At 38.1% G+C, this 27,167-nt stretch overlaps 1 protein-coding gene across 1 annotated transcript in view; it reads left to right on the top strand.

The window, feature by feature from the left end:
* Positions 1-27,167, top strand: part of TMTC2 (transmembrane O-mannosyltransferase targeting cadherins 2) — a 587,133-nt gene that overhangs the window by 463,282 nt on the left and 96,684 nt on the right. Inside the window, exon 10 of the mRNA XM_049783373.1 lies at positions 21,411-21,525. Within this exon, the coding sequence (XP_049639330.1) occupies positions 21,411-21,525 (115 nt within the window). The remainder of the gene's footprint in view (positions 1-21,410; positions 21,526-27,167) is intronic.

Below are 27,167 nucleotides of genomic sequence, written 5' to 3'. Positions count from 1 at the left end.
TTTCTTATTAGTTCCTATAAATGGTGACAATTGAGTCTATTGTCTTAAGCTAGATTGTTCATTTCCCCCACTTTTTATCTTTTCTCCTCTTTGTGAACTGTTCAATAAGGTATTTTGGTGAAAGAATCCCTCTCCATCTTTCCTTCCCTTTGTTATTTGTTAAATAAGGAAGTTTGTAGAAGTGTCCCTCCATTTAATGTTTATATAAGAACAAAGTCAATTGGATTGTTGGATTTGTTCTAGCATCCCCATAGGCACCAACTTTGCCATGTGATACCATTCTTCCTTTGCATAGGCACATCAAAATGGGAAATTATATACAAAGACGTTCTTATAGAGATGGGAACACACAAATTTTCTTAAATGGTGACAATTGTGTCCACTGTCTTAAGTTAGATAGTTTATTCTCCCCACTTTTTATCTTTTTTTCTCTTTGTGAACTGTTCAATAAGGAATGTTGGTGAAAGAGTCCTTCAGTTTAATGCTTATGTTTGAACCAGGGCACGGGGATTGTTGGACTTGTTCCTGCGGCCCCCTTACGTGCTGATAATGCCAGGTGACATTATTCCTTGTTTGCATGGGCACATTAAAATGGAAAATACTATACAAATAAGTTCTTATCTAATAGAGATAGGAACACACAAATCTTGTGGTGCAATGGAACCTTACACCCTGAACATTGACATAATGACCAGGCACAGGCCTCAGGTTTGGGCATTTTCCAGTCACCCAGAGAAGCCATTTATGAAACATCCAAAGTTGTCTATGACATCACCTAGAAGCAATTCTCTACCAGAGAAGACCCTACTGCTGCTCTGACATCGATTTACTCAAAAGAGTCTTGCCTTAACACTGAGAAGACTTAAACAACAACAACAACAACGACCTGCGTACTGGACAGGGCTTTCTGCATTGCCCTTTAATTCTGAGTTGAAATTAGATGCTGCTCCGCACCATCCTGACTTCAATGTAGGATATACAGATTCCAGGACCTTGAATACAGAAATAGGATACCAACAACAGAGACTGTGTAAAATATAACTGTATGGGCACTACAGACAATGAGCAGGATTGTACAAACTAGTTTGCCTGGAGCCTAGAAATGGTCTTATGTCAGGAAACTTCAGGGGTAAGGTCTCCTTATACTTGGGCCAAAAGTTTTTCCTTTTCATGACCCCCATACTTTGGGCCCATGCAAACGATAATTGCCACACTAATGGTTTATACAGTGCTCCTTTGACTCTAAACCTTTAAGAAACCACTAGTTAAAATATCTGGAACTGCAAAAAAATGGTTTACATTAGTGTTCACATATATGCTTTTAGTTCACTAGCATTCTGAGGGATAAAGGAGGGAGAAAGGGATATATACTTGGGAACAGGGATGAAGGGAGGACAACAGTGGTGGTGATGTATATTCCCCTGATTCAATGTTAATATGTACCTAAAATACTACTGTGAAAGATATGTAAGTCATTATGACTAAAAAAATTGTGTTTTATTCAAAAATGTTCTTTGACTTACATGTATTATTATATCATATTAATTATATGTTATGTTATGTTACTATATTTTTTGTTTTTTTTAATATATTTTTTATTTAAGTAACATGATCATAGTTGGGTTACAGTCATAACCAAAACACCCCCCCTTCACCAGTGTAACGTTACCCCCTCCCCCTTCCCATCCCCTACCTACTAGACAGGCATTCTACTAGTCATTTGTTTTTAAGTTCAGTTAGTTGTATTTTTTTTCCTTAAAGTATAAGAGTAAAAAAATATAGTAAAGATGTGGTAGTGGCAATTGCCATTGTTTGCACAGGTCCAGAAAAATGGGAAAATGGAAAAAAACCCTTGACCTGATTACAAAAAGACCTCACCACAGAAGTTTATTGGCATAAGACTGACTCTGGGTTCCAGGAATACCAGTCCGTCCAACTCCAGTCATTCTCAAAGTCCCGGTGAAACTTTATCACACTTTAGCTATTGTTGGTATCAGATTCTTATATTTAAAGACTCTGGATTCTGTGCATTTCTTTCATCGATGTCAGGCTGATGTGGAGCATCCTCTACATACCATTAAATGCAGAGCGATATGCCCTGCATGCAGACTATTGCTGAGTTGTCTGGGTGTTGGGAGCACTCTTTGGAGTAAGTCAATGCCAAAGCAGTGGAAGGTCTTCCCTGATAGAGGGCTGGATCCTGTAATGTTATAGACAATTGAGGTTGTTTCCATAGATGGTATTCATTGTTCAGGTGTGTGTGGGCGATGCCCATTCTTCTGAGGCCTAAGTCAAAATCATTATGCCAATGTTCAGGGTAAAAGGCCTAATTACATTACCAAATATGTGTTCCCATCTCTATTAGATAAGAACTTGTTTGCATATGTATTATTTTCCCATTTTATTGTGCCTAGGCAAAAGAGAAGCAATGCCGTAACTTGGTTCAAACATGAATTCTATACAGAGATACTCTTCTACCAGTATTGCTTATAAAACAGATCTCAAAGGGAGAAAATCAATCAAATAACAAATCTAGTAGGCAAAATTGTCACTATATGAAGATGTTTGAAAAGAGTTATAGATGTAAAGGGAATATATCTGAAATATACAAAGCAGATACACATGTCCCTTTTGTGTTTTAGAAATAGTCAAGAGAAAGGGGGGTATTTCTGAGACACCACTTTGATCTGTGATTTGGACAAGTGAAGAGAACATGGAGTCATGTCCTCCCCTTGTTGCCTGCTGAAGCTTCCGACTCCCCGAGAGGCGTTTGCTTCCTAATTGCTGGAATTTGAAAGTTCACCAGTCCCCTCCCAGCCCTTGCAGGAGCAAGGAAGCCTGGAGTCTCTTTTAAATTGCACCTCACCGGAACCCACTTGCTGGGACCCTGCGCAGGTGTCCAGAAATAACCCTGGGGACCGGGAGGAAGGAGAGGGAAAGCTGTGGGGGAAGCTGAGGCTGCATCTTCACCTTAGCTTGGCCAAAAATCCTACAGCATGAAACCTTGCTGTGACGCGTTGCCTGCTGAAGCTTCAAACTTCACCAAAAAAATTACTGTGAAAGATATGTAATCCACCTTGGCCAAAACAAAAATCATTAGTACAGAAAAATGGTTAAATGTGGGGTAACAAGAGATGGGAGTGAGGGAGTAAAGAAATAAAATGAGCTCCTGGACGGCATTCAGATAATGACAAGCAACGAAACACAATGATATCCATATATTTGTCATAATGTTCCGCGTGTGGGCACTTGCCCCCGCACGGTTTCACAATGCACTGGTTTAATAAGGAAACTTCCCTGGTAAGTCCTATTGCCAGAACCTATTGTGCTGCTATTCCTCCTGGCTCCCAGGAAGGAAGGAGATCCTTCCAAAGCTAGAAGACCGGAAGGTCAGAGCCCCTACCCCCAGACCCTCCCTTTGGAGCCGGTAGGGAAATGAGGAAAGCCTACGAAAACCAATAAACTCCTCCAAGAGACCCACCTCACTGGCTTGCCCAGCCATGTGGCCAGGAAAAGCCCTGGAGTACAGGAGGAAGGAGGTAGACGGGTGCTAGGGTGACCCATGTCCCGCACCTCTTCCTAGGCCTGGTTAAAAAGGCCCTTGGCATGGCAGAGGGCTGCCAAATGCCATGCTGGCCGAACCTCCTGGCTCCCAGGAAGGAAGGAGTTATGTTACTATATTATGTTATGTCAGTTTACCTCAATATGTTAATCAATTTTGTCTCTTGAATAAATTCTTACAATAAAAAATGTTTCATCACTTGCAAAAAATAATATTTCATCATATCATTAAGTACATTTCAAATGAATATCACAAAAATTAATATGTAGGAGCAAGAAAGAGTAGAGGTATACAGTTTATGCCTTGCCTGTGGCCATCATATTTACTATCCCAGCTCCACATGGTCAATTGAGCATTGCTATATGTGGTCCCTCCACATCACTACTAGATTTGATCTTGGCATCCCAACTTCACCTAGATAGCCTGAGTAATTTCTGGCATTATCAGGCCTCAAGCACACCATGCTAGGACCCTCACATTGACACTCTGGCTAGATTCGTCAAGGATCATGGTACAGTGCCCCCCAATGTATATAATCAGGGTGCCTTCACTTTTTTTGATTCACAACCCATTTCACCTAAGATACTTTTACACAAATCTACCTATGTAAAATAGGTACAGAAATTAAACATTGACTAATAATAAATCACAAATTCAGAATCAAACAAATGTTTGGAACCCTCCCACCAATATCAGTTACATAAAACTATGAGTTTCCAACTCACAGTTTCAGAAGCTAGGTTATCTATTCCAAAAGGCACATGAGTATATAAACTTTCATTGAAAGACCTGTTCCATTCTTTACCCAATAATTGTCCAATTTTTCTACACTTAAATATTTTCTGAATTAATAAAGTTCTTATTTTTGGATACACTTCTAAAGAGAAATGTCAGTGTTTATATGTTTTAGGGGTATAATAACCCCATTGCCCAACTGCCACCAAAATGCTAACATCCTTGTAACAGTACAATGGACCCTTTCAATCCTTTCCCCACTATATTGGTGGTCAATTTTATAATCTGCTTCTGACAGCTTGTTTTTATTGGGTGTCATTATTGTTTCTTGTGTTTATTTATATGCCGTGAATACATAAATCAGCTACTATTTGTCCTCCTGAGTTACTTTATTTAGGAAGTTCATGTTTATTGATCCCACTTTATATCCAAACCAAGATGGCATCTTTACTAATTTCTGAGTTGTACTTCACTTTGTATTTATAAATTAACTAAATATAAATGCTGATATATAAATAAATATAAGAAATGTCATTGTTATTGACCCTTTAGTTATAGACCCTTTTTTGAATATATTGATTATATAGTACTTCACTGACCATACATATGCATATAGATTTTTGAGTTGAGTAATGTTTGTGTGTGTGTGTGTGTGTGTGTGTGTGTGTGTTCTTTAAATAGCTACCTAGAGTGACATTGTTTATTACTTTCGTGGTTCTGCTTTTAAATTTTCAGGTGTTTCTATTACGTTTTTGATTGAGGTTAAGTAGGGATATATTCCCATCAAACTGTGGAAAGTTCTGTTCTCTAGTCTCAGCATTTGTTTCATATATATATTATTTCATTCATTCTCATGCATAAGGTGTTACTTCATTCTTGTTTTCATTTTCTTTTTCCTAGTGAAAGCAATGATAAGCATCTTTTCTTTGCTCTATGTGTCATCTGTATAATTTCTATGAGAAGTGTTTAGTCTTAATTTTCTTCTTTTTTACAGACTCTATCCATTACTTTCTTTTTATATTAATATCTTTATTTAAACACCATGATTATAAATATGATTGTAGTTGAATTTCAGTCGTGTAAAGAATACCGCCTTCACCAGTACAACATTCCCACCACCAATGTCCAAAATCTCCCTCCTCCACAACCCACCCCAACCTGTACTCTCTCTAGACAGGCTTTCCACATCCCTTATTCATTCACATTGTTATAATAGTTCTCAGTGTAGTTATTTCTCTCACTGCACTCAACACTCCTGTGGTGAGCTTCATGTTGTGAGCTGGACCATTCAGACGTCCTCTCTTTGTCTTTGAGGATTATTGCAAAAATATCTTTTATTTTTCTTAAAACCTATAGATGAGTGAGACTAATTTGATTCTATTCTTCTCCCTTTGGCTTATTTCACTCAGCATAATAAATTCCATATGCATTTATATATAGGAAAATTACATGACTTCATCTCTCCTGTTGGCTGCATAACATTCCATTGTGTATATGTACCACAGTTTCTTCTGCTGAAGGACATATCTTGGTTGTTTTCAGAGTCTGGCTATTGTAAATAGCGCAGCAATGAATAAAAGTGTGAGAAAGGGATTTTTGCATTGTATTTTTGGTTCCTAGTGTATATTCCAAGGACTGATATAGCTAGATTGTATGGGAGTACAATTTTCAGATTTTGGAGGAATCTCCATATTGCTTTCCATAAAGTTGGACTAGATGGCATTCCCAACAGCAGTGCATAAGAGTTCCTTTCTCTCCACATCCCTGCCAGCACTGCTTGTTCTCATTCTTTGTAATGTGCACCAATCTCTATATAGATGTTTTGATTTGCTTCTCCCTCATGATTACTGATATGGAGCATTTTTTCATGTGCCTTTTGGCTGTTTGTATTTTTTCTTTATCAAAGTGTCTGTTCATTTCTTCTCCCCATTTTTTGAATGGGATTAGATTGTTTTTTGGTAAAATTCTGTCAGTGCCTTATATATTGTGGATATTAGTGCCTTATATGATGGGTATTGGGTGAATAGTTTCTCCCACTCTATGGGTAGCTCTTGTATCCTGGGCACTATTTTCTTTGAAGTACAGAAGCTTCTCAGGTTAATATAGTCCCATCTGTTTATATCTGCTTCCAATTATTTGGAGAGTACTGTTTCCTCCTTAAAGGTGCCTGTGCCTTTAGTCCCAATGTCATGGAATGTTTTACCTACATGTTATTCTACATACCTTATAGTTTCAGGTCTGATATCAAGGCCTTTAATTCATTTGGATTTTACCTTCGTACATGGTGTTAGATGGTTATTTTGTTTTTTGAGGTGGGGTTTTAAGTTCACTTTTTTGCAAGTGGCTAACCAGTTGTGCCAACACTACCTGTTGAAAAGGATTTTCTTACTTCATTTAGAATTTGTTGCTCCTTTGTCAAAAATTAGGTAATTGTATGTCTGAGGAGCATTATCTGAGTACTCAGGCATATTCCACTGATCTGAGCATCTGACTTTATTCCAATACCATCCTGTTTTGATAACTATTGCTTTGTAATACAGGTTAAAGTTGGGGAAAGTAATGCCTCACATATTTCTTTTCCCAAGGAGTGCTTTAGACATTCGAGGGTGTTTATTTTTCCAGATGAATTTCAGAAGAAGAATTTTGAAGAATGTTATGGGTATCTTTAGAGGGGTTGCATTAAATCTGTACAATGCTTTGGGGAGTACTGCCATTTTTTTTGGTGCGGTTTTTGGGTCACACCCAGCAGCGCTCAGGGGTTACTCCTGGCTCCAGGCTCAGAAATTGCTCCTGGCAGGCACGGGGGACCATATGGGACGTCGGGATTCAAACCGATGACTTCCTGCATGAAAGGCAAACGCCTTACCTCCATGCTATCTCTCCGCCCCCCCCTTTTTTTTTTGGAGTACTGCCACTTTAATGATGTTAATACTGTTGATCTATGTGTAGGGTACGAGTTACCATTTCCGTGTGTCCTGTCTTATTTCTTGAAGTAGTGTTTTATACTTTTCTTTGTATAGGTCCTTCACGTCTTTAGTCAAGCTGACTTCAAAGTATTTTTGAAGTCTTTGTCTTTGAGAATTATTGCAAAAATATCTTTTATTTTTTCTTAAAACCTATAGATGAGACTATTTTGATTCTATTCTTCTCCCTCTGGCTTATTTCACTCAGCATAATAAATTCCATATGCATCTATATATAGGAAAATTACATGACTTCATCTCTCCTGTTGGCTGCGTTTATGTGGCACTAATGTGAATGGGGTTGTTTTCTTTTTTTAAGCATTTATTTTATATTTATTGAATTTTAGCACATTTTTTCAAGGTGCCAAAATGAAATTTTTTGTTTGTTTTGTTTTTTAATATAATGTTTATTTTAATCATAGTGGCTTACATATCATTGACAATAATATTTAGGTACATATTAACATAAAAATGGGAGTTTCCATCACCAAATTGTCCTCCCTCCACCTTCGCTCCCGTCCTACCTCCCATATCCTCCTCCCTCACCCCAGGTGCTAAATACTTAGTGGTTCTACACCTGTTTGTTCTTGGTACGTCCCTTAATTCCCACTATAATAGGGAGGCGGGTCTAGATAGTTCAAGTTATGTGGTTTTGTTTGAAGAAGAGAAAGTTACTAAACTGGGGGGGGGGATCAAATACGCCAAAAATGGGCGGAGTCCTTCTGGAGGTTCTCATCCTAGGTTTGAGAGACGAAGGGGAAAAGGAGGGTGAAACACCACAACAGTACAAAAAGAAGTGTCAAGTAAAATATCCAGTGAGAACACCAACAATAAAGATAAGCACCACATAAAGGCCATGATCTTGAGATTAAAAAAACATGGCAGAGCACATAAAGGAAGAAAAGAAAAGAAGAAAAGAAAAAAGCAAATATAAATGGAGAAAACAACTTCAATAACCACACCAAAACAAAGAAATCGACAAACACTAGATAAATAACTTAAAAAAATTGTTTTGTACTTTTTTGCCTTTTTTTCTTTTTTCTTCTCTCCTGCACAGGCACAATAAATAATGGGGCCATTCAAAAAGGAATTTCCTCGGCCTAAGAGATACAGAGTTTCTCCGCCCTTGAAGTATATTGTCATGGGATTAACTATAGACTCCTGTCATGTTCCTTTACTCTCCTCTTGGTACTTTTGTGGTGTATAAAGACTTCTGCTCCATCCTGGGTAATAAAATCAGACCTCTGTATCTAGAGATCTCAGTGTCTGCACAGGTCAGGGATTGGAACTTATGATGAAGTTTTTCTTTGTGGTTTTAGAAGTTCTGTTCCCTCAGTGTCATTTTAATCCTTCTTCTATGGTTGGTGGTCTTGGTCTTTGCGATTATCCTAGGGTGTGGCCTGGGATAGCGTCCTTCGTTATGTTTCCAGAAGACCCATTCCGTGACAAATTGTCTCTCAGACCTCTGAAACTAGAGGTCATGGTTGTTGTGCAAGTCATAGCTCAATCCCTAGACTAGGCCTTTTTTATTGGTTCCAGGATACATACAATCAGGTCATGGTTCTATCAGCCAGTCATCTGTAAATTGCGATCATGGCATTTGGACAGATCAAAGGGTGAAAAGTCTTCTGATTTTGTCTTATCATTAGCTAGTGAGGTAGGACCTGCTCTAGGTCAAGTTGTTCCCAGTGTCCTCATTGTCAAGATATCATATTAGAGCTGGCACTTGTTGGTGTCTGAGCAGTATTTAGGATGTCCCGAATGGGATTTGTTTCTTGTGGTTGTTGTGAAGAACTGTGTCATTTCTAAGTCTGTGATCCAGAGTTCAAGGCTGGACGGTTGGTTTCTAATCACCTGGGCCCTAAGATGGGTTCACGTGAAATATTTTCAAGGTGGAAGATGACCCTGTATTATAAACAAGTATGAGTTCTTGTCCCTAGTAGATAAGAGCTCATTTTTATACTTAAGATTTCCCCAATTTTTAGTGTACCTTTTCAGGGAGAAATGGTGCTACATTCTATTGCCAGTGCATTTGAAGTTGGAAAGAGAAGAAAACAAAAATAGGTCACACACCTAAAAAAGATAAAAATATATGTGCTCACGTATAGATATAAAAAGAAAAAAGATTTTTAAAAAATGAGGTAAAAAGTATTAAAGGAGCTAAGTGATGCAAAAGACTACATTAGGGGAAAAGCAGGCAAAGAGGTAGTGGAATATAGGACTTATACTTATGATGGAAGTATAGGTTTCCCCATTGTCTTTTGGTTTTATTGTGGTGTGTGGGTTCCCGGGCACCTTTTCATCACACAACCTGACCCTCTTGAGAATGGCAAAAGCTTTGCCTCAGGGAGGTCTTGGGAGGAGTTCTTGCATTGGGGATACTTTTAGCGCTAAGTCTAGTTTCAAGTAACAGTACAAGTTAGGAAGGGTTGGTAAGGAGGACCGTGCAGCATGAGTCAGCAGGGGAGGAGGTTGCCTTTACTTGCAGGAGATGAGGTGTGGATTTGACTGGTTGTCCTTTCGTTTGGGTGCTGGGTATTGGTTCGTTGGGGTAGGAGGTCAGTCTTCATGCCTAATGGATTAAGAACTGAGGGTGAAGAGTTTTATTGAGGTGGGAAATCTGGATGGGATTGAGGTGTGAAGGGATAGTCAGATTTCCAAAGGGGGGAAAGGGGAAAGTATATGGAAGGGGCAGGAGAGAAGAAAAGAGAAAATAAATTAAAAAGAAAAGGAGAGGGGGAAAAAGGAAGTAGTGAGAAGAGAGGAGAAAAGAGCAAGAGAATGCTAGTTTGCTTGAATGTGTTCGATGAGTAGGGCCTGTAGTGTAAGTCTGTAGGTCACAGTTGCTGCTTTGGTGGTCTGGCTGGTCACGTGTTTCAGGTCCTAAAAGAAGATATAACCTATAGATAAAGGGTTTTGTTCAAGAGTTTTCTTGGGGCATTCTTATAGTGCAGGCTGGGTATCTTTCTCATGTGTCTGAGCCCCGAGATGCCATCTTAGTTTGTCTACCCTTTGTATCCAAGAATGCCTGTGGACAGAAAAGCTGAGAGGTTATTTTAAATATAGTAAAATTAAGGCATTAAAACACATTGTTATGAAATGCTTCCGTTGAAGTCAGTAATTTCCATTGGTATTCTTTACCTGTGGTCCTGTATAAGATCCCTAAGGGATTATTGTGGGCCTTTGTAGTAGAAGGCTGATTACATACCTGTTCTCTCTATGCTGCTGTTTCTGCTGTTGCTGGTTTCTTTGTGGTATAATGTGTAGTCAAGAGTTTGTGTTGTTCCTCTTTCATGTGTTTTGGGCACTACCCCCCAGTATATGTTGACTGTTACAGTGTTTGGAGCTTCTACCCTTTTAAACCCTGTTAGTTGACTGCTGAGTATTAGTTGTATATAAGGTATATGTTCTAGGTGCTTCAGAATAGTGTTAATATTTTGTGTTCTGACTTACTTTGTTTAACATAATATGTTCTAGGTCCATCCACGTTGCTGCAAAGTCTGTGATTGTATCATTTCTGACTGCCATGTAGTATTCCATTCTGTACAGATACCACATCTTAATGATCCACTCATCTGTTGTTGGGCATCGAGGTTAGTTCCAAGACCTGGCTATTATACTGAGTGCTGAGATAAATAGTAGGGTCCACACATACTTTCCGGTGAATGTCCTTCCAACTTGGGGGTAGATACCTAGGAGAGCAATTGCTGGGTCAAATGGCAGCTCAATTCTGAGTTCCTTGAGCACTCTCCAGACTGTTCTCCATAGGTGTTGGACTAGGGGGCATTCCCACCAGCAATGGATGAGAGTGCCTTTCATACTGCATCCCTGCCAACACAGATTGTTCCCATTATTTTTGATGTGAGCCATTCTCACTCACAATAAGGTGGTACCTCATTGTTGTCTTGATTTGTATTTCCCTAATGATGAGTGGAGGTGAGCATGTTTTCATGTGTTTGTTGGCCATCTTTCGGTCTTTGTCAGAGAAGTGTCTATTCATTTCATCTCCCCATTTTTTTATGGCTTTATTTGGCTTTGGGGGTTCAGCTTTCTGAGTGCTTTGTATATTCTTTATATCAGCCCTATATCTGACATGTCGAGTGCAAAGATTTTTTCCCATTCAGTTAATTGTCTTCTTGTGTTAAGTAGGGTTTCTTTTGCCATGCAGAAGCTTTTTTAGTTTGGTGTAGTCCCATTTGTTTATGTTTGATGCTAAAGTTCTTGCCATTGGCATTCTATCATCAAAGACTTTTTTGATATATAGGTCTTCTAGTGTCCTGCCTAATTTTTCCTCAATAAACTTATAGATTTGAGTCTTATTTCAAGGTCTTTAATCTATTTTGAGTTGACTTTTGTATATGGGGTGAGATATGGGTCAATTCTCAATTTCTTACAAATGATTTTCCAGTTGTACCAACACCATTTGTTGAAAAGACTTTTTTTAGTCCCATTTCAAGTTATTGGCTCTTTTGTCAAATATTAGTTGACTGTATATCTTGGGGCTTATGTCTGGAAATTCTGTTCTAACCCACTGGTCTGAGGCTCTGTCCTTGTAACAGTACCATGCTGTTTTGATCACTATGGCTTGATAGTATAGCTTCAGGTTAGGTAACGTGATGCCCCCCAACTTCCTATTTTTTAGTATGTGTTTGGCTATCCTGGGTCTCTTGTGGTTCCAAATGTTTTAAGAATTGGGGAGGATTCCTGTCTTTTCAATGGTTTGGAAGAGCCTGTGGATCAGTGGAAGTAATTCTTCCTGGAATGTTTGATAAAATTCACCTGTAAAACCATCTGGGCCTGGCGATTTGTTCTTGGGGAGCTTCTTAATTACTGTTTCAATTTGCTCCGTGGTGATTTGCCTGTTTGGGCTTTCTAAATCCTCCTTTTCTATTCTTGGAAGCTGGTATTTTTCCAAGAATCTGTCACTTTGTTCTGGGTTCTCTAGCCTAACTGAGTATAGTTGTTCATAATGTGTCCTCATGATGTGTTGGATTTCTTGGGGTTCTGCTGTAATCTTTCCTCTTTCATTTGTGAGCCTGCTTATTTGGGTATTTTCCCTCTTTTTTTTTTTTTTTTTTTTTTTTTTTTTTTTTTTTTTTTTTTGTGAATCTGGCCAGTGGTTTGTCTATCTTGTTTATTCTTTCAAAAGACCAAGTCCTGGTCTCATTGATTTTCTGTATTATTTTCTTATTAGTTTCTATGTTTATTTCTGCTCTGGTTTTTGTTATTTCGTGTCTTCTGTTTTTGTTTGTGTTTCTTTGTTGCTGTTGTTCCAGATAGTTAAGATGGTCCTTTAAGCTGCTAATTATGTTGTTTTCTTCTTTCCTGACATAGGATTGTATTGTTATGAGTTTCCCCCTGATTACTGCTTTTGCTGTGTTCCACAAGTTTTGACAAGTTGTTTCTTCATTGTCATTTGTCTCAAGGAATCTTCTTATTTCTTCCTTGAGTACCTCTTTGATCCAGCTGTTTTTGAGCAGCATGTTGTTTAATCTTCACGTGTTGGATTTTCTCCATTGCTTCTTTTTACAGTCAGTTTTGACCTCTGTTGCATAGTGATCTGACAGGGTGCTTGTAATGATCCTTACCTTCATGATTTTATGCAGGTTAGATTTGTATCCTAAGGCATGGTCTATTCTGGAGAAGGTTCCATGTGGACTTGAGAAGAATGTGTACTCTGCTTTCTGGGGGTGGAGGGCCCTATATAGGTCTATTAGCCCTAGTTTTTCTAATTTTTCATTTAGGGCTCTTATTTCTTTGTTATTTTTCTAGCTGTTGGGTCTGTCCAGTGGTGATAGTGGAGTATTAAGATCTCCTACTACTATCACATTTCCTTTCATGTGTTTCTCTAGTTTTGAAAGCAGTTGCCGTACATATTTTGCTGACTCTGCATTAGGTGCATAGATATTAATCAATGTTAGCACTTCTTGGTCTAGTGTTCCCCTGATCAGTAAGAAGTGAGCCTCTTTGTCTCTGATCACTTTCTTGAGGTTGAATGCAATTTGGTCTGATATAAGAATGGCTGTCCCTGCTTTTTTTTTTATTTCCATTGGCCTGGCTAATTGATTTCCATCCTTTTATTCTAAGCCTGTGCTTATCTTGTACTTGTAGGTGTGTTTCCTGTAGGCAACAAAAATCTGGTTTATGTTTTCTAATCCTGTTCTCTATTATGTATCTTTTGATGGGAGAGTTTAGTCCATTAACATTTAAGGTGATTATTGACAGAGAGGGCTGTTGTGCGGTTGTGTTATTTAGCGTGGTTGTTGTTATAATTGGGGATTTGGATTGTGTAAGTCGTCTTTGAGTAGGTCATTTGGGGTCGGTTTTGTTTGCGCAAATAATGCAAGTTCATTTTTGTTTGAGAATGATTTTAATCTTCCCTCCCATATGAATGAGAGTTTTGCTGGATATGGACTCTGGTTGAAAATTTCTTTCATTCAGTCATCTAAATATGTCATTTCACTGTCTTCTTGCCTGAAGTATTTCATATGGGAGATCTGGTTTAATTCTAATGTTCCTTCCTTTGTATGTGAGGGTTTTTTCTCCCTTATTGCTTTAAGTAAGTCACCCTTCTCTTTGTTTCTTGCCATTTCAATTACTATGTGTCTTGGAGTTGGTTTGTTGGGGACTCTTTTCCTCTCCTGGATTTGCTCAGAAACATCTTTCCAGAGGGTGGGAAAATTTTCCACTATTATTCCCTGACTAATTGTTCTTCCCCTTTCCCTGTTTCCTCCCCTTCTGGTATACCTACAATTCTTAGATTGTTTCTTTTGTCTTTGTTTATTAAATACTGGACTTTTACTTCTAGTGCTTTCCCTTTTATTTCTTTATTGGCTTTATTTTGTCTTTTGTTTGCAGTTTATCTTTAAGTTGTTCTATGTGATTCTCGAGCTGTGCTATTCTGCTCTTCTGGCTCTCTATGGTTTTATGTATTTCTTTTAAATCTATTTGTATGGAGTCTTTCATATGTTGTAGCAATTCTTGTTTAATTTGGTTCATTTGCTCATCTATTAATTTCTTGTAATCTCTGGCCAGAGTGTCTTTCATTTCTTCAAGCATGGCTTGGAATTCTATTCTCATGGCTACTTTTAGGTCTTCCTCTCTTGGGTCTGTGCATTTTGGTGGACTTGGAAACTTGTTCTGATTTCTTTCCATCTCTTCTCTTGTTAATGTTTTCCTTGGTTTACCAATCTTTCTTTGCATTTATTGGCTTGGCTTGAAGTGCAGTGCCTTCAGGTTTCAGCCCACTTTTGCCTCCTGTGGCATGGGACTGGGTCCCTTTTTGGGGTGTTGCTCTACGTGAATATGTTGGGTGATGTTGCTGAGTTTGGGTCCTTCCCTTGTCCTCCAGACAAGCCTGGTCAATCGCCACCCACTTCCTGCCAGACAGTGCAGGTACACTCTTGAATGGGCGCCTTCCACGCACTCAGGTTAGGGACCTCCACACACTCCCTCTGGCCTGTCCCAGGAACTCACAACTCTCTTGAATTGGTGCCTTTCACGCAGCCACCTCTACACACTCCCTCTGGCCTGTCCCGGGAACTCAGGTTCCCTAGATGTGCGCCTTCTACGCTCTCCGGTTGGTGACTTCCACACACTCCCTCTGGCCTGTCCCGGAAATTCACAACTCTCTTGAATGGGCGCCCTCCACGTGCTCCGTTGGCGACCTCTAAACACTCCTTCTGGCCTGTCCCGGGATCTCACAACTCTCTTGAATGGGCGCCTTCCACTTGCTTCCGTTGGCGATCTCTACACACTCCCTCTGGCCTGTCCCAGGAACTCAGGTTCCCTTGCATAGGCACCCTCCACGGCTCCGGTCAGCAACCTCTACACACTCCCTCTGGCCTGGCCTGGGAACTTACAAGTCTCTTGAATGGGTGCCTTCCACGTGCTCTGGTCGGAGACCTCTACACACTCCCTCTGGCCTGTCCTGGGAACTCAGGTTCCCTTAAATGGGCGTCCTCCACCGCTTTAGTCACCAAACTCTACACACTCCCTCTGGCCTGTCCCGGAAATTCACAACTCTCTTGAATGGACGCCTTCCACGCACTTTGGTTGGCGACCTCTACACACTCCCTCTGGCCTGTCCCGGGAACTCAGGTTCCCTTGCATGGGCACCCTCCACAGCTCCGGTCAGCAACCTCTACACACTCTCTCTGGCCTGTCCTGGGAACTCACAAGTCTCTTGAATGGGCGCCTTCCACATGCTCTGGTCAGCGACCTCTACACACTCCCTCTGGCCTGTCCCGGGAACTCAGGTTCCCTTGAATCGCCGCCCTCCATGCGCTCTGGTCAGCCACCTCTACACACTCCCTCTGGCCTGTCCCGGGAACTCAGGTTCCCTTCTATGGTTGCCTTCCCGGGGTTGTTTTCTTAATGTCAATTTCTTCCCAATCATTATTGGTGTATAAAAAGGCCATTAATTTTTGTGTGTTAATTTTGTAGCCTGCCACCTTGTTATATGAATCTATTGTTTCTAGAAGCTTTTTGGTAGAGTTTTAGGGTTTTCTAAGTAGAGTATCATGTCATCTGCAAACAGTGAGAGCTTCAATTCTTCCTTTCCTATCTGAATTCCCTTCATATCTTTTTCTTGCCCAATTACTATAGCAGGTACTTCTAGTACTATGTTGAATAGCTGTGGTGAAAGAGAACAACCCTGTCTTGTACCTGAATTTAGAGGATAGGCTTTTAGTTTTTCTCCATTGAGGATGATATTTGCCATTAGCTTGAGGTAGATGGCCGTAACTATATTGAGAAAGGTTCCTTTTATTCCCATCTTGTTGAGAGTTTTTATCAAGAATGGGTGTTGTTTATTGATATGATTATATGATTTTTATTTTTCTTATTGTTGATGTTGTGTATTATATTGATAGATTTACAGATGTTAAACCATCCTTGCATTCTGGGATGAAACCTACTTGATTGTAGTGAATGATCTTCTTGATGAGGCATTAGATCCTATTTGCCAGAATTTTTTTGAGAATCTTTGCATCTGTGTTCATCAGGGATAGAATTTTCTTTTATGGCAGCTTCTCTGTCTGTTATTGGTTTCAAGGTGATGTTGACTTCATAAAAGCTATTTGGGAATGTACCCATTATTTCAATTTCAAGAAAGACCTAGCCAGGATTGATAGTAATTTCTCTTGAAAGGTTTGAAAGAATTCATTAGTGAATCCATCTGGGCCTGGGCTTTTGTTTTTGGGCAAACATTTGATTACCATTTTAATTTTCTCAATAGTGATGAATGTGTTTAGATATGCTACATCTTCCTTATTCAACCATGGAAGGTTATAAGAGTCCAAGAATTTAACCATTTCTTCCAGATTCTCATATTTGGTGGCACAGAGTTTCTCAAAGTAGTCTCTGATTACCCTTTGAATCTCTGCAATATCTTTAGTGATCTCCCCTTTTTATTTCTAATACTGGCTATCAAGTTTCTCTATCTCATTGTTTGTGAGTTTTACCAGAGGTCTATCAATCTTGTTTATGTTTTCAAAAAACCAACTTCTGTTTTCGTTGACTTTTAGATTGTTTTTTGAGTTTCCACTTCATTGATTTCTTCTCTAAGCTTTGTTATTACCTTCTGCCTTCCTATTTTTAAATTCTTTTGTCGATCATTTTCTTATTTTATGAGCCGTGTGTCAGTAGGCTATTGCGGTATGCCCCTTCTTCCTTCCTGATGTGTGCTTGCAATGCTATATATTTCCTCTCAGTATTGCTTTTGCTGTGTCCCATAGATTATGATAGTTTGTCTTCATTGTCATTTGTTTCTAGGAAAGTTTTGATTTCCTCTTTGATTTCATCTCAGACCCACTGTGGATCAGTAGCAGTCTGTTTAATTTCCAGTTGTTAACTTTCTTCTGCTTCCCTTTGTAGTTCAAATCTAATTTCAGAGCTTTTTGGTCAGTGAAGGTAGCCTGCAAAATTTCTATCCTTTTAATATTATGGAGTATGTTTTATGTGACAGCATATAGTCTATCCTGGAGAATGACCCATGTACACTGGAGAAGAATGTGTATCCAGGTTTCTAGGGATAGAGTGTTCTATATATATCTACTAGCCTCTAGGCTACTATATTTTTGTTGGATTTCAGTCTGGTTGACCTACCAATTGTTGATTGGGCCGTGTTGAGGTCTCCCACAATTATTGTATTATTATTGATGTCCTCTTTCAAATTTGTCTATAATTGTATTAGATAAATTGCTTGTCTCTTTGGGCACATATATGTTTAGTAGTGTGATTTCTTCCTGTTGCACATATCCCCTGATTAGTATAAAGTGCTTATCTTTGTCCCTTACAACTTTTTTGAGTCTAAAGTTCATGTTGTCTGATACTAATATGGCTACCCCAGCTATTTTAAGGGTGTTGTTTGCTTGGATGATTTTCCTCCAGCCTTAGATTTTGAGTCTATGTTTGTTCTTGTATGTTTCTTGTAAGCAGCAGAAGGTTGGATTCATCTTTTTGATCCAGTTAGCCACTCTGTGTCTCCTAATTGTTGCATTTAGTCCATTAACATTGAGGGAGATGATTGACGTGGAATTTAATGTCATCTTTGTGTATAAGTTTGGCATGTCTCTTGGTCTGTCTTGTTTTAAATTAGACCTTACAGTTTTTCCTTTAAGGCTGATTTTGCATCTGTAAAGTTTCTGAGCTGTTTTGTTTAGTTTAGTTTTGTTTTTTTCCTTGAAGCTATGTATCCCTTCCTTCAAACCTGAACGTGAGTTGGGCTGGGTGCAGTATTCGAGGTGAAGCCTCCATTTTATTCAGACTTGTCACAATATGCCACCACTGTCTTCCTGCCTTGAGAGTTTCTTGTGACATGTCTGCTGTAAATCGTATGGATGCTCCCTTGAATGTAATTTCTCTTTTTGATCTTGCTGTTTTCAGTACTTTATATCTTTAAGATCCATCATTGTGACTAGGATGTGTCTTGGGGTGTTTTTCTTCGGGTCTCTTTTAGCTGTTACTTTTTGAGCATGCAGGATTTGATAACATGGAGTCTTTACCTCTGGGAGTTTCTCTGTGATGATGTCTTTGACTGTTGCTTCTTCCTGGAGATCTCCTTCCTGGGTTTCTGGGACTCCAATGATTCTTAGGTTGTTTCTGTTGAGTTTATCAAAGACTTCTATTTTCATATGTTCACATTCTTTGAGTACTTTTTCCATTGTCTGATCGTGTGCCTTAAGGTTCTTTTCCAATCTTTTCTGCTGTATGGAGTTGTTCTGTATTTGATCTTCCAGTTCACTGATTTTGTCCTTGCCTGATGTTAACCTGCTGGAGAGACTTTCCATTGAGTTTTTCAGTTTAGCTACCATGTTTTTTAGATTTGTTATTTTAGTTTGGAGTTTTCTGATTTCTGTCTTTGTGTTCTGTTCATCTAGACCCCTATATTTTCTTTGATTTCCCTGAGGGTCCTCCATATTTCTATTCTAAACTCCTTATCTGAGAAGTTAATTAAATGGCTGGTATTTTTTGGGTCATCAGAGCTATCATCTCCATTCTCTGTGCATGGTGTTTGCCTGCAAGGTTTCCCCATTGTCACACTTGTAGTATGATTTTTTTCTGCATGTGGGGTTCATTCGTTAGAAAGAGCGCCTGGCCGCAAAGAGAAGCAGAGCTGCCATGCTGTTATGGAGTCTCTAGGAGAACGATTTTGCTGAGCCCTTCTCAGCCCACTCAGGAGAGGTTCAGGACACAGAACAGTAGTGAATCATGCACAGGCAGCACACACAGTCTCTCCTAATTGGTAATCACACAGCTGGGACAGATTCCCCGGTCTGTCTTCTAGTCTTAATTTTCTATTTTATTATTTAACTTGACGAGATTTATGGTCACTTTGAATATGAAACTTTTATCATATGAGTTGTCCATATACCTATGTTTTATAATAAAACATTTTCGTTCACTCTATAGAAACTTTCTAGTTTGATGCATTCATTTTGTTTATTTTTACTTTTTTTCCCTTCTCAATGGAATCAACCACCCTTTGGATAAATCCCTAAAGCTGATGTCAAGAAGAGGATCATCATGACATTCTTCAGTATTTTATGATTTCATGCCATATCTTTGCATTTTAGAAGTATTTTAGTTCATTTTGTATATTATGATCTCATTTTATTATTTTTTAGGTGGCAGAACATTTCTCTATACTGTTTACTCAAATGACTTGTTCTGTTTTATCCTCTTAGTTTCTCTATTATTAGTTAATTCTCTATATCTCAGTGTTTTTGTTTCTGGAGTCTTAATTCTGTTGTATTGTTCTATGTGCCTCATTATTACAGAACCAATCTTTTAATTCTTACCACATTCAGTAGGTCTAATTCTGAAAATAATACCCTTCATTTTTGTTCTTTTTTTCTTCTTGAGTGTATTGCTTCTCAGTTTCTTTTGTAGTTCAAAATGAATGCATGATTTATTATTCTTATTCTGTAGAGTTTCCATTGGGAGTTTTAAAGGAACTGTGGTGAATCATATATTACTTTAGGCAGTAAGTCCATTTTGAAATTAATATTTCCAATCTAGCAGTGTTTCATATCTTTATCTCTTCGTGCCTTCTATTGCTTTCAACAATGTATTACATTTTTCATGTCCAGGTCTTTGACTACTTGACTAAATTTATTCCAGTCTTGAACTCTTTTTGATGCTATTGTGATGAGGTTGCTGGCCTGATTCTACTTACTACTAGATCATTATTTGTATGTAAAAACTAAACATTTTGCATGGTAGTCTGGCTCTGCCTCATAGCTGTATTTGTTGATTCTGATAGTTTATTAACAGGTGGATTTCAGATTAACTTTTAGATTAGCATATAATCAGCAAATAATTATAGTTTAATTTCGTTTTAGTTGGGATATATTGTTAAATATCTTTATTTAATTGTTCTTACTATAATTTGTGGTACTTTACTAAATAATAGTGGTAAGGGGCCGGAGTGATAGCATGAAGGTAAGGCATTTGCCTTGCCTGCAGAAGGTTGGTGATTTGAATACCTGCACCCCATATGGTCCCCCAAGCCTTCCAGGAGTGATTTCTGAGCATAAAGCCAAAAGTAACCCCTGAGCGGTGCCGGGTATGACCCAAAAACCAAAGACCAAAAAAAAAAAAAATTGTGGTAAAATAGACTGTCTTTTGTCTGGTCTTAGAAAAAAAGCTTTCTGATTTGCATCACTGAGTTTGTTTATTCTACTTTTGTCATAGTGGTCTTAATTATGTTTCTCATTTCTTCAGATATTATTATAAAAGGATGTTGAATCATGGCAAAAGCTATACTGTTCATTATTGATATAGTCATATGATTATTTTGTCATTTTTTGATGCATGGCATATCTTGTTTGAATTTAATGTGTTGAACCATCCTTGCTTTCTTGGAATAATTCTCACATGTTCATGATAAATGATTTTTTATGATACCCTTGAACCTGGTTTTTTTTATTAATATATTTATTTAAACACCTTGATTACAAATAGGATTATAGTTGGGTTTCAGTCATGTAAAGAACGACCCCCTTCACCAGTGCAGCATTCCCACCACCAGTGTCCCAAATCTCCCTCCTCCCCACCCTAACCCCGCCTGGATTCTAGACAGGCTTTCTACTTCCCTCACTCATTCACATTGTTATGATAGTAATCAGTATAGTTATTTCTCTTTGTGGTGAGCTTCATGCTCTGTGCTGGACTTTCCAGCCCTCCTCTCTTTGTCTCAATATTATTGCAGTTAAATCTGATTTTTTAGTAACTTATTTACGATTTTGTTCAAAAGAAACATGACAAATAAGTTAATGTGTATTAAGGGGGTTATATCTGCATATTGTCTGTTGTATCTTTACTTTGGCTTTGGAATCAGCATAATACAGGCTCATAGAATATGTGCAAAGTTTTTCCTTTTAGTTCTGTGATTGAATTAGAAATGAATAGTATTTTTCCTTAAAATCAATATTCTACAATTAAAGCAATAATATTAAAATATAACTAATGAGCATTTGAATATATGATATCATAGCTTTAAATAAATGTGTCCTGTATTTTTAATTTTCTCTAAATTAGCTACTTTATTTCCTTTATTGTTTTATAAAACAAGATTCAAGTAAAATTTGAGTATTTCAAACTGACAGTATTTTCCATGTTTAAGTTAATTGTTTTTAAACTTATAGGTCAGTTTCTTCTGGAAGAATCTCGCCTCATAGAAGCTGCTGAGATGGCAAAAAAAGCAGCAGAACTGGATAGCATGGAGTTTGATGTGGTCTTCAATGCTGCACACATGCTCAGGTTTGGTTTTGCAACTGTATATTAAGAAAATTCCTGGGGCCAGAGTGATAGCACAGCATTAGGGCATTTTCCTTGCATGCAGCTGACCCACAAAAGACCCAGGTTTGATTCCCAGTATTCCATATGGACCCCAAGCCTGCCGTGAGTGATTTCTGAATACAGAGCCAGAAATAACCCCTGAGCACTTCCAGGTATGGCCTCAAACCACCCACCCTCAAAAAAGAAATAATTTGTACAAGAAACAAATATACTAATGTTTCCATCATCATTTCTCACTGTACTTTTTCTTTTATGGTCGGGATGAACCTAGGGCTTTATACATAGACGTTTTGTGCTCTACCACAAAGCTACATACTGAGCCCTTAATTATCCATTCTTTTTCTTTTAGATATCATGGTTACAGCATTGCTCATGATTAAGTTTAAGTCATACACTATATACTACCCTTACCAGTGTACATTTCCCACCACCAATGCCTCTGGAGCAGACATTGTACTTCCCTTTCTTTTTCTTTTTCTCTTTTTCTTGCTTCCTTTCTTCCTTTCTTCCTTTCTTTCTTTCTTTCTTTCTTTCTTTCTTTCTTTCTTTCTTTCTTTCTTTCTTTCTTTCTTTCTTTCTTTCTTTTCTTTCTTTCTCTTCTCCTCCTCTCCCCCTTCCTTATGCCCTATCCCCCCTATTTTCCTTTTAGATATAATGATTTTCACTGTTAACAGTTAATTTTCACTGTTAATGGTTAATGAAGGTATACCATACATATCACTTTATCTCCTTTCAGAATCCAGTTCTTGTCCAGAGTGATCAGAAATCGCTCCTGGTTTGAGGGACCATATGGGACATTGGGGGATCGAACCAAGGTCCATCCTAGGCTAGATGGGCAAGGCAAACACCCTACCACTTGTGCCACTGCTTCAGCCCCTATCCTCACATTTTTCTATAAAGCTAAGAGGAAAGGAATAGATGAAGGCTGGGAGCCAGAGGCCAAGTGGTCTCAGATGCATTAGTGAGGAAATAAATAAGGACAGAACTAAATATTCAAGACAAAGTCAATGATAATAAAATCAAGGCACCTAAACTTTTACAATCTAAACTTAAAGGGGCCTGTTATATTGGCAGGCCAGGAGGCAAAGGGTGATGTTATAGGATGCACTCTGGATCCATTGGTGCAAAGAGGTTGACAGTGGTGGTGGAAAGGGTAGCCCTGATTCATTGTATATCTGAAATTCAACTACGAAAGACTGTAGATCACAACTGTTTTACTTTAAAAAAAAGTGTGTGCTTCTCTCCTTGAACTATCTCACTGGATGCTTTGTGTGTGTGTGTGTGTGTGTGTGTGTGTGTGTGTGTGTGTGTGTGTGTGTAGGCATTATTTTTTGTAAGGTAAAGAAATGGAGGAGGGTGACTCAACAATTTTCACTTATAAAAGCCATTATACATTTACTGTTGTGCATATAAATTACAATGAGTAAAAGAATCCTGATTTTCACAGCATAGCTCACTTTAAGATTACAGAATCATTAACATATTATCTGTTGGTTTTTTTATATCCCACAAATGAGTGGAATTATTCTATGTCTCTCCATTTCCGTATGACTCATTCATCTCAGCACAATACTCTCAATATCTATCCACATATAAGAAAATTCCATTGCTTCATTTTTTTCTAATAGATGCATAGGCTTGAGAGAAACTACAACAGCACTGTAGCACTAGGCTCTAGTATTGAGTAATATGACCATATCAGAGGAGCATGGCTGTAAGGAGCACCCGGGTCCCTGAGTTTTACTTTTGCACTGTGTTTCTCACCCAGCTCTCCAGTGCTGTCATCATTCCTCATTCTATCCTCTTACAACAAACCACTTATCTTCACCTACTCCTCCTCTTAAGGAACCAATATGTGGAACAAATTCTGTTGACTACTCTGAATTTTTATCTTTTTTTAAACAATGTTTTTAATTTTATTTCCATTAAAAATTTTATTCAATAATATTATAGGAATTTTTATACAATAAATATATAATTCATACTAGGATCAAAGGCGTATGATTTCACAGTGAGAAGAAATAAACTGCTTCTCCTCTTTAATAATATATTTATTTAAGCACCATGATGACAAAAATGTTTGTTGGGTTTCATTTATAAAAAAGAATACCCCTTTCACTAGTACAACATTCCCACAACCAATGCCCCCAATTTCCCTCCTTTCCCACTCCCTGCCTGTATTTGAGACAGGCATTCTATTTCTCTCACTCACCATCATTGTCATATAGAAGTCAATTTTGATGTTATAATTTTAGCTGTATCTTAGTTAATTCCTACTTGTATTTTTTCCTGACCAACATTTTAAACAGGAAAGTTAGAGATAGTTTGTGAGAAAGAGTACATTGTGATTTCATGTGCACTTATCCACTACACATTATTGTTTAAAATTCCTAAATCTGATCTCTGAAAGAATATCAGAATTCAACTTACTATTGATTTATTTATGAGAAATAAAATATAGACAATCTGTAAAAGAATTGAATGCAAGAATAACTTTTAAAGACAGTTTGATGAGTGGCTTTTTAGGTCCTATGAGAGGGAGAGCAGGTTTTTGTTCTTTGGGAATGATGCTTTTAGTCACTATAAGCTATTTTCAAGGAGGGGAAATGCACAGACTTCTACAAACTAATTCATGCTTACTAACAATAGATACTTTTATCCTGAAGTCATTTTTCTGCCTATTAAATCAATATCTGAAATTCAAGGTCTGCCCATGGAAACACAGCAGATGAACATAACAAAAGAACATCCTTTATAGTAGATTGCTTCTGAGATTTTCTTAGTTGCCATGGTACTTGATACCAGTGGAAATATTTTGTGTTGCACTGATTGTATGCAAATATTTGAAATCTGTTTTCAGAGCTTTCCCTGAGCTTGCTGCAGTCTGTATTCCTCATTAAGCAGTGTTCAGGCATCACTTTCTGCTCCTGGTTGTGAGTGTGATCACCACGGCCCATGTAACCTTATAAATATGGTGGCAGTACCCAAGAAAGTTTTTACTTCATTTTTCTTGGTTTTGGCAATGTCAAAGTCAAGTAGCTCTTTAAGTGCTTATTTTGTAATATGAACAACTTATTTTATTATTAATCAAGACTATTTAGAACTTCCCATGAGAAAAAAGAAAGGGCATTGATATTTTCCTTGAATTTAGCTAGCATTATTACAATTTTGCATATTAAATATTTCATATCACATTTTCCCTGGTGATGCTGAGGTGTTTAAATTGAGTTTGATATTAATTTTTCTCTCAAGAACTCTGTTCTTTTATGAGTTACTTATGATACAAAAATCACTAAGATTTAGGCACCAGTTGAGTATGAAGAAAAATACCAATGTCTCTGTGATTAATACTACCTAGATTGATGCTTAGTATAGTACCTCAAATCAGGTTAGTAATTTAGGAAAAAGATTCTGTTCACATAGGGTTTGAGCACACTTCTTGAAGGTGAATTTCCTTGGCTAATTCTAAGTGATATGGCCCAAATAATTTATTATTGGGAGGACGAGAAATTCCTCATCACTTGTGCAAAAACAATTACTCCATTTATGTAGGTTGGAAGAGGGCAGACCAGGGGTCACCACAGCAAAAAAAAAAAAAAAAGATATTATTACCTGAATAATAATATCAAAAGGCTTAAATTTGAGAAATTTATAACAATCTTATTTCAACTCCCAATGATGCTTAACAATCTATCTTTATAAAATATTTGAAAAAAATGGTTAATCCAGGGCACAGATATTATATAGTTTGTCATTTTTACCCCGAAGTGCACCAACAAAATAATATGGCATTGTTCCCTTTTGCATAGGCACACTAAAATGTGAAACCTTATACACAGAATCTACTAGGGATAAGAACCCATAAATTCCATAATACAGGGGTGTCTCCCACAGTGAACATTTGGCATGGGAACTTAAACTTTATTTGGTAGGGCATTGACCATCCAACCCCAAACCCCGGGTCCCAAATTTAGAACTGACATAGTTTCCTGCTACAGCACCAGGAAGCAGACTCCTCACAGGGGAGTCCCTAATACCTCTCTGGCACCAACTTGTATCAGGCTAGGTTCATATGACATCCTGACAATGATGAGAAAACAGCAACAACTTAATCTAAGGGCAAGTTGCCCTACCTCATCACCTAACAGTGAGATGAAACCAGAATACATTCAGTCCTTTGGCCTGTGCAAAACCAAGATCACCAATTACAGAAGACTCTGAGTACAACAACCATGACTGAGAAGAACTTCTGAAACCATAAATAAAAACTCTATTCTAGACTGACTTAGTATCTGTGTAAAAAAAAGATCTCTAATTATAGAGGATTGACTTGGACAGTTACAACTGAGCAAATGTTTCATGACACCATAAAAAGACCTCAGGGTTTGACAATGAACATGGTTGGAGCCTGTAGTTGATCTCATGACAGCTTTTTGTAAGTCGCAAGTAAGCTGTTGATTAACATCAGCAGCCATTTGCAGAATCCTATCTTTTGTAGTATTTCTGCTTAGCAGCATCTCAGAGATGCACTGCACAATTTTATCCTTGTTTTGGAAATCATGGAAGAGTGAATTACTCCCAGCCAGAATTGGCTTTTTGATAAAAAAAAATCTCCATCAGAGAGGGGTTTACCATGTTTTTCCATGCACAGTGAAATTTGAAAGCTGGCAACTGTAATATGATTAGTTTTTGAAAGATAAGTTGCTAAAACTAAGAGACTGGGAGTGATATTTCTTTAATTTTCCCCCAAGGAACTCTTTTCTTTGAGCTAAACCAAGTTCAGCAACACTGTTATGGTTGGTCTCAAAGTGACGTTTGACACTTGATGTGCAAGACACAACAACACTTTCATTACACATAATACACAATGCTTTCCCAATGCGTTCAATCACTCCATATGTCTCTGTCCAGGATTCTGGGAATGGTCTTCCACTATCTGTTTTTTGCTTTTATTGCTGTACTCATTTTCTTTGTTCAAGACTTTAAGTCTACAAAAAGATAAAATTTGTATAATAAAAAAATCTAATGACGTGCTGTTTACAAATCCATCCCCATAAAAAATATATGTGATTGAGGAATTTTACTAATTGGAGACATTTGTTTTGGTCAAAAAATATACTGTTCGGGTGAAAACCAGACTTGTGCAACCCTAACCTGGACACCTAGACAAATAGCCAGATAATTTAATAGGTTTATAAAAAGGGGCCCAGTTAATTTTATAATTAACATTAGTATTATTATCCAATTAAACTTAGGCAGCACAGGGAGGACAAAGTAGAAATTTACCTAATAATAAATGATGTAGAATGCAGATTGTGTCTCCTATTCTCCTCAAGTCTCTTGTCAGGTGGGAGGACGCGACAGAAGAACTGTAGGCAAGTACTTGGGTGGGTTCAGAGGCCAAGGCTGGGAGTGAGACTTTGCTTCTCACAGCCCAGAGGCGGTTCAGGCAGCCCCGAGGAACCCATTGCCAGGCCGGGCCAGACTGGGACAAAAAATAGGCCTGGGCATTTTAGGTTGAGCAGCCCAATCACATAACCTCATGCAGGCCCAGCCCATTGAAGTCCAGGGGCAGGGCTAAAATGCAGAACCTCGGTTTGATC

This window comes from Suncus etruscus, chromosome 11, assembly GCF_024139225.1.
Source record: "Suncus etruscus isolate mSunEtr1 chromosome 11, mSunEtr1.pri.cur, whole genome shotgun sequence".
Classification (NCBI taxonomy): domain Eukaryota; kingdom Metazoa; phylum Chordata; class Mammalia; order Eulipotyphla; family Soricidae; genus Suncus; species Suncus etruscus.
The sequence above is the reverse complement of the archived record's forward strand: the minus strand, read 5'-3'. Positions and strand labels throughout refer to the sequence as shown.